General features: G+C 41.6%; 1 protein-coding gene across 1 annotated transcript in view; it reads left to right on the top strand.

Annotated features, from left to right (window-relative positions):
• LOC108797758 (inhibin beta C chain-like) overlaps positions 1-9018 on the top strand; it is an 11128-nt gene extending 2110 nt beyond the window's left edge. The window contains exons 2-3 of the mRNA XM_018569415.1: positions 2721-3074; positions 8279-9018. Coding sequence (XP_018424917.1) covers positions 2721-3074; positions 8279-9018 — 1094 coding nt within the window. The remainder of the gene's footprint in view (positions 1-2720; positions 3075-8278) is intronic.
• Positions 9019-9511: the final 493 nt, after the last annotated feature.

The following is a 9511-nucleotide window of genomic DNA, read 5'->3' as shown; positions in this document are numbered from 1 at the left end:
CCCCCATGCTGTGCTCCACCTCCAGTCAGTGGTACATCCTTTACACTCAGTAGTACATTGGAATAAATGTTTGCAAGTGTTTTAGTCGCAACCTTCTCTCTTTACCTGTGTTTGTTTGACCAGAGTAGGAACAGATAACAGATTACAAGGAAAAGATAAAAATAAAAAAAAGTATACAAAATTAGGGCTGCGGAAATTAACAATTAATTTCTCGATTAATTGTTAAAATTTTTGATCGATTAAAATTCTTTTGATCAAAAATGAACTCACCTCTCCGCCGGAGATCCGGTGACGTCACTGACATCGACGTCACCGGACTCCTCCCCCCTTCCCCAAGTGGCTCACGAAGGGCTAACGAAGGGAAGGGGGGAGGAGTCCAGTGACGTCCATGTCCGTGACTTTACCGGACTCCTCCCCCCTTCCCATCGTTAGCCGACGGAGCCATGTATCCATATAACACAGTAGATTAGGTTGATCACAAGGGAATGTGTATTATTTTAAACTCTTTGGCAAGTAACACCCTATATGTGTTTTAAGGGAAACTGGCAAGATAGAAACATGGGAGCAGTCATTGCCGACTTGGTTTTTAAGATGCAAGTTCCAGGGCTGTAATCTTTATCCTTTCTTTTGCAGCAGCTTCTTAAATAGGCGGTGGAGGAGAAGGAGGTCACAGTAGCAATGCGCGACTACCTTGATGTGGCAGAGCCTTTACCTCTCACTTTAGGCTAGTAAAGCAGAGGCATTTCTTTATTTATATACATACATACATACTGTATAACTACATTTAAAAAAAAAAAAAGTGTAAAAAAAAAGAGATTGCAGATGGGAATCTGCCACTGTGGGGCAACCTAGGCCAGGATTTGTTTGTTAGATTTTAAAAAGGAGGGTCTGCAGCGCAAAGAGCTCAGACTGCCAGACTTGTGACTGGTTATAGTGTAGCTTTTATTTGCAGCTCTAGATAGTTGACATCTAGAGAAGCCTATGCATTATATTTGTGGCTGTTTCTCTCAAATAATACATTCTAACATCTAACATTTATTTCAAGATAAAACTTGCCTTATCTCTCCGTCTTATATTGTGGCCTAACCAGGCTGCTTACAGACTGTCCAGCCACTGAGCAATATCTGTGGTGATTGTCTCTCATAAGTTTCTTTGCCAGATAAAACCTGCCTTGTGTCTTTCTATTTTCTGCATATTCAAGTGCTTAGATTGACTGTTTTGATGCTAGCCAATTTCTGCTAAATACATACTTGAAGTGGCTATGTGCATTCTGCTTTGAGATTTCATTACACTTTGAAAATAACTGTGTGGTACTGCAAAAAAGAAGCTCACAAACTATGTTATTAATTGTTGTGTCACTGGCCAAGTTGTAGAAAGTTGATTTTATTTTACTTTATCCTAAGAGTAAACTTTCCTATAGTTTTGACATCTGCTGTGGCTGCTACATCTACTGGTAAAGTTAGGCCTATTAACACTTGAGGAAAAAATCAGGTGTCACTGTCAAAACTACATAAAAAGCCTTTTCTTCAAGTTTAAATGAATCAGACTGAGGTTTTTCTGCTGTTTTTTAAGCCAAGCTAAATTAAATAACAAAACAATTACACATTACAAATATGTGATGTCAGAATACGGTGTCGCTAACACTGCATGAAAATTATACTGTTCCGTAACACCCCATGCATCTCCAAAGCTAGTAATTTAGGGAATTTATGTTTTTTATTTTGCCCTCTAAAGTTCATTATCTGTTTTGTTGCCAGGTCCATTTTTGCTTTTTTGTTTTTGTTTAAATGCACATTTGTGGCCTGAAAATTGTTTAAACCACCAAAGCTATAGATGTCCTGAAAGCAGGGACTCTGTACAATAAAATGGTGGCATTTGCAAATTTTAATGTCGTGTGACATTAGTGTAACTGTTTATCAAACCCAAATTTATATTGCCCATTTTTTTTTGCTAAAATATAAAAGAATAGCTTAGCTGAGTAAACTGATACCGAACATGTTAAGGCAACACTTAAAAATCTTTTACAGGTCATCAATTTAGAGTTAACCATGAATAATGTTGCTAGAATTATTGCTTTCACTCTAGTGTGTACTGCGATACCTAACATGTGTTGCATAATTGCTATTTTCATACGTAGACGCACCTGATGCGTGCTTGCATTTGTATGTGTGTACGCGGGGGGGGGGGGGCCTTACATTTTTTTTGTGTTCACATTTATTTTATTTAACTATTTGTTTTTTAGTTAATTTTTTTTGGTATCACATATGGGGCTTACAACTCGGCGCACATATCGGAGTCCCTGGAAGTGATCGGGCGGCTGTACAGCTGCCTGAATCACTTCCAGTATAGAGCAGACAGTCGGCTTTACAAATAAAGTATGTTATAGGTCGGCAGTGTTGAAAGGGTTAAAAGGTCCTTCTCCCCACCATACAGTATTGTAAACAAATGGTGTTTTGCTTTGCTAAATGTTCCATATGGCAGTGCCCAGCTCTCCATGCCATCTTTTGACAATGGTTTGCCTATTAACCCTGAAAATGGCCAGAAACTAGAATCAAGATTTTCCCCCTAAAAGACTACAAGGGGTTTCGCGGCTAAGTTTGGGTTTTGCTGATTTCAAGCAGGATTTGAAGAACATCCCCGCTAATCGAACCTGAGCAGATTTGCTTATTCCTTTGTATTCATATATTTGTATGCTGTTTGACTTTTTTTCTTCCCTACAGATAACATCATGATAGTTGGAATCATTTTGCCTCTCTTGCTGGTCGCTTTGCAGGCATCACTGACAGAACTGTCCTGCTCGTCATGCAGAGTTTTCACCCAGACCATGGAAGCTCAGGCTGAGAAGGAAATACTCCTAGAAATAGCCAAACAGAACATCCTGAAAAAACTTCACTTGCATCATCGGCCAAACATCTTAAACACAGTTTCTAAGGATAATCTGGAACAGGCTCTGCAGCAGCTGAGAATCAACTTGGATAAGGACCTGTCAGGAGAATTGCCAGCAGAAAATGATGTAGAAGACAAAGATGTAGACCATGGTCAAAGTTATGAAATGATCAGCTTTGCTGGAATAGGTATGTTTTATTGTGTTATATAAAATTTTTTTTTTTTTTTAATTAGAGATGCACCAAAATAAAGATTTCAAAAACAAAACCGAAATGAAAAAAAATGTCAGGCCGAAACTGAAATGTTTTCTACTCTAACTTTTTCAATGTTACTGTTCATTTATAACATGCAGATATAGTGTGATTACTATAACCACAATCATGAATGAATAGGAGGTGATGTAGATCACTTCCCATTCATTCATAATTGAGGATATAGTAAACATACTATGTCCTCAATTATTTACACTCAGCGATCACTGATCGCTGAGTGTTTGTACTCACTCTCCTTCCTGACAGCTGTCGCAGGAGGCTGAGCGAGTGGTGTGGGAGGAGAGCTCAGCCTCCTGTGACAGTGCTGTCTGTCTCCGCCCCCACACTGCTCTGCTGATCTGTGACAGGCTGAGCGGTGCGGGGAGGAGAGATGCCGGCTGCTCACAGCGCTCTCCTCCAGAAGCGCCCGGTCGCCTGTGACAGTTTCTCTCCTCCCTGCTGGGACACAGAGCAGCGCCCAGCGGGGAGGACAGAAAGAACGGATACACCGCTATATCGGCAAGAAAATGGCACTTTCGGCATTTTGCCCAAAGTGCCATTTTCGGATCTGCAGGGTCTCAGGTGGGCTGCACACCTCTTACCTGTCAGCCCCAATCCGCTGTCCACCTCCATGGTAGCTGGCAGGCTACCTCCTCCGTCGCCGGGTGCCTCTTCTTCCATTGTTAGGCCCACCTCCTCCGCTTCTGATGCCGGGCCCAGCCTTCCGTTCTCCACAGCTGCTGGCCAGACTTAGATCACTGACAGGTTGTCGGTGATCTAACAGCGACATGTTCCTCCTCACACCCGCCAGTGACAGCCAGCAGCCTGAGATGCCATAGCAACCCAGGCGGTCCGCAGGGCATCAGGTGAATGTCCTGGCTGGGCGCCCTGGGCCCCATAGCGGCCGCCTGGGTCACTATGGCGATTGTTATGCCACCGATTAAGTTAATGAAGTGTAGTAACTTATACCAACCAATCAGATTCCCCTTTTATCGGTTTGGACCTTTCAGAAATATAAAAGAAGGTTGTCTAGCTAGAATTCCTGTCACAAGCAATAACTTGCCAAAAACAGGACTGCTAAAAACAACATAAATAATACTAACCTACTTCCATGTGTTGCTCCATCACTGGCTGGCCAATTAGGGCCTGTGTCAGTGAGCTTTCAAAAGCTACATGGAGCATGATTTTCATCAGCTGCCAGTGATGAGACCGACGTACTCTCTTCATGAAGGTCTCATCACCGACTCTTTCAGGATGATGAGCAAGAGATCAGTGAATCTGTCGTTCCCATTGACTGATCTCTTTAACTTTCTGTTTCTATTTGAACCTCGAAGTGCTTAGTAATGAGCATTTCAGAGTTCAATGTTAAAACTCCAAGAAATTAAAAAACTTACCCTTACAGTAGTCCTACAACCACGCTGCAAGGGTTAAGTGCTCATTTTGTCTAGGAGAGTCAAATAAAGCAGATTAAGTCACCTGATCCTGAGTCCCATCTGGATGCTAGACCTGTCCCTGCAGACTCTTCTCCCCCAGGCCCCAGCGGTCTAAAGGACTGATGACCTCATGAATGTAGGTCCCTTGACTTGCATTAGATATGAGGACACCAAGGAAGATTCCACAGAGTGGAGGAGGGAGAAGTGAGCGGCAACTGCTGCAGGACTGAGGATCAGAGAAGTATATCATTTTTATTTGACTCCCCTGAACAAAACAAGCACTTAACCCTTGAAGTGTGGAGGTAGCCATACTGCAAGGGTGAATTTTTAAAATTCCTGGGGTTCTTTTTTAAAGTGCTGAGCTGCAGCAGAGGAGGCCACACACCACACTGCAGATAGTACCGTACTATACATTACTGTATCGCATGTGACCGCACACTATGACTGTGAAGCCACCTTGAGGTTTTCAGTGTAAGTCACTTATGTACAGTTTTGTGTAAGTCTGATTTTCACTGTTTCACAAAGGGACCATTTAAAATAATAAAAATGTGTGTGTGCAATAATAATGATTTTAGTGTATTTGTATAGATAACATTCAATTGTACTAGTCCTGTGCTTTCAGGAAATATATGATCTGGGGGGTCTTTTGACGAACTTTCAAAACTATAATTGAAAACTGGTGGAAAATGACAAAAAAAGTGAAAATAAAAATATCAAAAATGGTCCAAGAAGCTGAGGTGAAAAATGGACAGGGCCCAGCAGCGAAAGGGTTAAAGGGACATTTTCATGAAGCAAAACACTATTTTGATTAATGATGGAAGCAGCTATTTTGTTACTTATCTGCCCCTGAACTAGTATGTGGTACATGAGAAGAAAATTGGCCACTTCCATCAGAACCTATTATATAAAATGTATGTTTGTTTCATGACAAACCCTCCCCGCTAGAGTCACCCTCTGGCCACGTAGGTCCATGACATTGTGGTCACAATCTGTACTGTCCAGCAATGTCTGCCTGAGACTATGTTAGGCTGTGTGTGAGCTGTGATGTATTATTAAGAATAAAATAATCATACACTTCATTATTGAAGCTGAATTCTAGGTAGGTACAAAAACATCAGTATTTCACCTGGGTGTAGACTTATTTTATTCTTACACGCAACTGTCATAAGTGATTAAATTAGTCATGATATTAGCTTTTTTCAGTTCTTGCAGAACAGAACTCGACTAGGAGAAGGTGGCCAACACCCTGAGCCAGCTACACTCTGCATATCACAGTGTTGTTACTCTAACACACTTAGATTTCTTACAGGAGAGAGCAGAAGGGTGACATCATAAGTGTGTGCTGTCCTTACATGGTTAATTCTGCAACCTGGATTAAGCCTTACGCTGCCTAGGCCCTTTTTTTTTTTTTTACACACCTGATATAATCCACATTTTAGGCCTGAAAGTTACTTCAAACCCCAAAGCATTATATATTTTCTGAAAGCCAAGACCCTATTGAATACAATGGTGGCAGTTGCATATTTGTATGTTGCATGTTATTAGCGCAACTCTTTATCACACCCAAAAATATAGTGAGGAATGCACTAAAGTTAAATTTAGTGCCCCACAATACAATATAATACTTGATTTTTTTTACAAAATATAAAAGATGAAGTTACAATGAGTAAATAGATACCCAACATGCCCAGGTTAAAAATTGTGTGCGTTCATGAAGCGGCAACAAAATTCAGTAACCCAAAAAGTCCATAGACGACGCTTTAAAAGCCCCTACAGGTCATCAGTTTAGAGATACACATATATGCCCTAGAATATTGCTTGCACTCTATCATGTACGGCAATACCCAACATGTGTAGCGTTTTCGTACATAGGCGCACCCGACGTGTTTACGTGAATGCGCTCGGGGGTGTTTACTTTAATTGCTATCACATAGGGGGGCTTACAAGCCCCCTATATGATAGCATATTTGTGGTGGCAGGTCCTTCTTAAGGTGCCACTAGGGGTTCAAAAGTGTCACCTTTCCACTTTAAATAAGCTATTGAAGTACAACTCGCACTTCAATAGCTCATTGCTCAGCTTCAGTAGCCGCGTCGCTCCTGGTCCTACAGAGCAGGGAGGAGATCGGTGAATGGATGTTCGCCACTCTCCTCCCCAGCTTCCCGCCGGCACCTGACATGCCGGTCCCGGGCCCACAGGAGGGGCAGCAGAGTTCGAAAAAAACCGACGAGGGTGTCAGACGGAAGGGGCGGCCACTTTACTGGCCCGTAGAAGCAATCTGGCGGCAGCTGAGCCGCCAGAATCGCTTCTATTGTAAAGCCGACAGCTGGCTTTACAATTGTAAACAGTGTCCTGGCGACTTCATAGTTACATAGTTACATAGTTAGTCAGGTTGAAAAAAGACACAAGTCCATCGAGTTCAACCTATAGAGAGAAAAAAAAGCCTAAACAGAACGCTATGCCCACAATTACACCCTGTTGATCCAGAGGAAGGCAAAAAAAACCCTATAAAGCATGGTTCAATTTGCTCCAACAGGGGGAAAAAAATTCCTTCCTGATCCCATAAGGCAATCGGATATTCCCTGGATCAACAATCTCTGATGCCTAATATACTTATAATAACTCAATATCCAGTAATATTCTGTGCATTTAGGAATACATCCAGATATTTTTTTAAACAATTTACCGAGCTAGCTCGAACCAGCTCCTGCGGGAGTCTATTCCACATTTTCACAGCTCTAACTGTGAAGAATCCTTTTCGTATGTAAAAGTTAAACCTCTTTTCCTCCAGACGCAAAGAGTGCCCCCTTGTCCTTTGCAGTGACCTTAACGTGAATAATTTGGCACCAAGCTCTTTATATTGACCATTTATGTATTTATACATGGTGATCATGTCCCCCCTTAGTGGCCTCTTCTCCAGAGAGAACAAATTCAGGTCAGCTAATCTTTCCTCATAGTTGAGCTCCTCCATGCCTCTTATGAGTTTAGGCGCCCTTCGCTGCACTTTCTCAAGTTCCACAATATCCTTTTTGTAAACTGGTGCCCAAAACTGAACTGCATATTCCAGATGAGGTCTTACTAATGCTTTGTACAGGGGTAGGATTATGTCTCTATCTCTGGAGTCTATACCTCTTTTAATACAAGAAAGTATTTTGCTTGTTTTAGAAACTGCAGCTTAACATTGCATGCTGTTATTGAGTCTATGATCTACCAGTACACCCAGATCTTTCTCCATCATTGACTCTTCATAGACTTCAGCTCTAGTCTGTTTAAACAGGCCCTCTGCCAATGACGTACTTTGTACGTCAGTGGATGCGCAGGGGTTAATTTGGTGACCAAACTACATTGCTTAACTGCTGTGGAAAAAGTGAGGTCACTGACCTGGCTTTGCTGTGTGTCATGGAAACTGAATCACAAGACCGGCTTTAAGCCCCTTTCTGACAGGTCATTTTTTTAGGAAGATCTGATCGGAAGCCCAATGTCACTCTATTGGCAGCCAGATCTAAACGTACGTGTGTCTGTTTACATCCAATTACCCCTGACACCATCCAATTACCCGGACACATGTCTGCTTACAGTCCACTTCCCATAGAACTAACATAGGTCTGATAAATTCAGTTTTTTTTTTCCACCATACATCCTAATGTACTTTTTGTAATTTAAAGAAAGGGATCAAAGTATTCCATATATTATGATTGTATCTTTTACAGATAGCTTCCAAGATGTTCCATTTGTTCTTCACTTCCATCTCTCTGCTGACAAAGACAAGCATGAGGAGATATATCAGGCATATTTATGGCTTCATCTGAAAAGAACTTTTCGCAATAAGATGACAATTTCAGTGACTAGTAAACAGCAGCCGGGTGACCAGTCAGCAGAAGGAGACACAATCAACGTGAAGGTGAATAAAGCAGGATGGTTTAGGGTGTATCTGCCAATGCTCACAGGTAAAGCTTTATCAGTGGGAAAAGAAAATATATACCTGGAATTGAAGTGTCAGGAATGCCAGAATCTATTGATGATGGATAACGTCATTCATGGTCGTCTCCCATTCCTGGCCCTAAAAGTGCGCAACAAACAAGAGGAATCCCGAACTCGAAGACATGTTACTGAATGCACTGGTGACATAGATATTTGTTGCCGCAAGAGGTTTTATATTTCTTTTAAAGATATAGGCTGGAGTGACTGGATCATTAGCCCAAAGGGGTACAATATGGACCTTTGTGAAGGCAGGTGTCCTGTCCACCTGGCCAGAGCACCAGGGATTTCAGCATCTAGTCACACTGCTGTCTTCAGCCTCATAAAGGCAAACAACATATATTCCAATCTCAGCCTTTGTTGTGTGCCAACAAAGCGAAGAAGTCTATCCATTCTCTACTTTGATGTAAATAACACCATTGTCAAGGCAGACATTCCCGATATGATAGTGGAGAGCTGTGGCTGTACTTGAAAAAACTCACTTTCTTAGGTTGTGTCTTCTCAAGAGAACCTGTCCTTCACACGGTTATTAAATTATGCTATTAAAATTATTGCTGTTAAAGTAGAACTAAACTCTCTCAAAAGAATACTTGTTTTGTAGAGCGCTGTAAATAAAACACGATTGCATAATTTTTTTGTTATATAAATACAGTTTTGCCCTTACTTTGCACATGGTTTTTGTCCCTACGCTGTGCACATCCTGTAGACTCTTTGTAGGACCGCCCTTTGGATGTATTTGCACTCCCGCAGCTAAACATCACAGTTTTACTGTGGAGACTACAGCAGAATGTGCCAGCGACAGCTGCTTGTGATCCAACTTATTAGTGCTCAGGGAAGGGTGACAACACTGCGGCTGTATGATTAAGCCTTGCCACACTAAAAAAGGAAGTGTCTATAGATACATCTTGCTGGTATGATTTAATTAGAAGAACATATTAAACAAAATACACTTTTGGACATAACAT

Source organism: Nanorana parkeri, unplaced genomic scaffold (assembly GCF_000935625.1).
Source record: "Nanorana parkeri isolate BGI_ZX_2015 unplaced genomic scaffold, ASM93562v1 scaffold35, whole genome shotgun sequence".
NCBI classification, from domain to species: domain Eukaryota; kingdom Metazoa; phylum Chordata; class Amphibia; order Anura; family Dicroglossidae; genus Nanorana; species Nanorana parkeri.
This window is presented reverse-complemented; position numbering and strand designations above follow the sequence as displayed.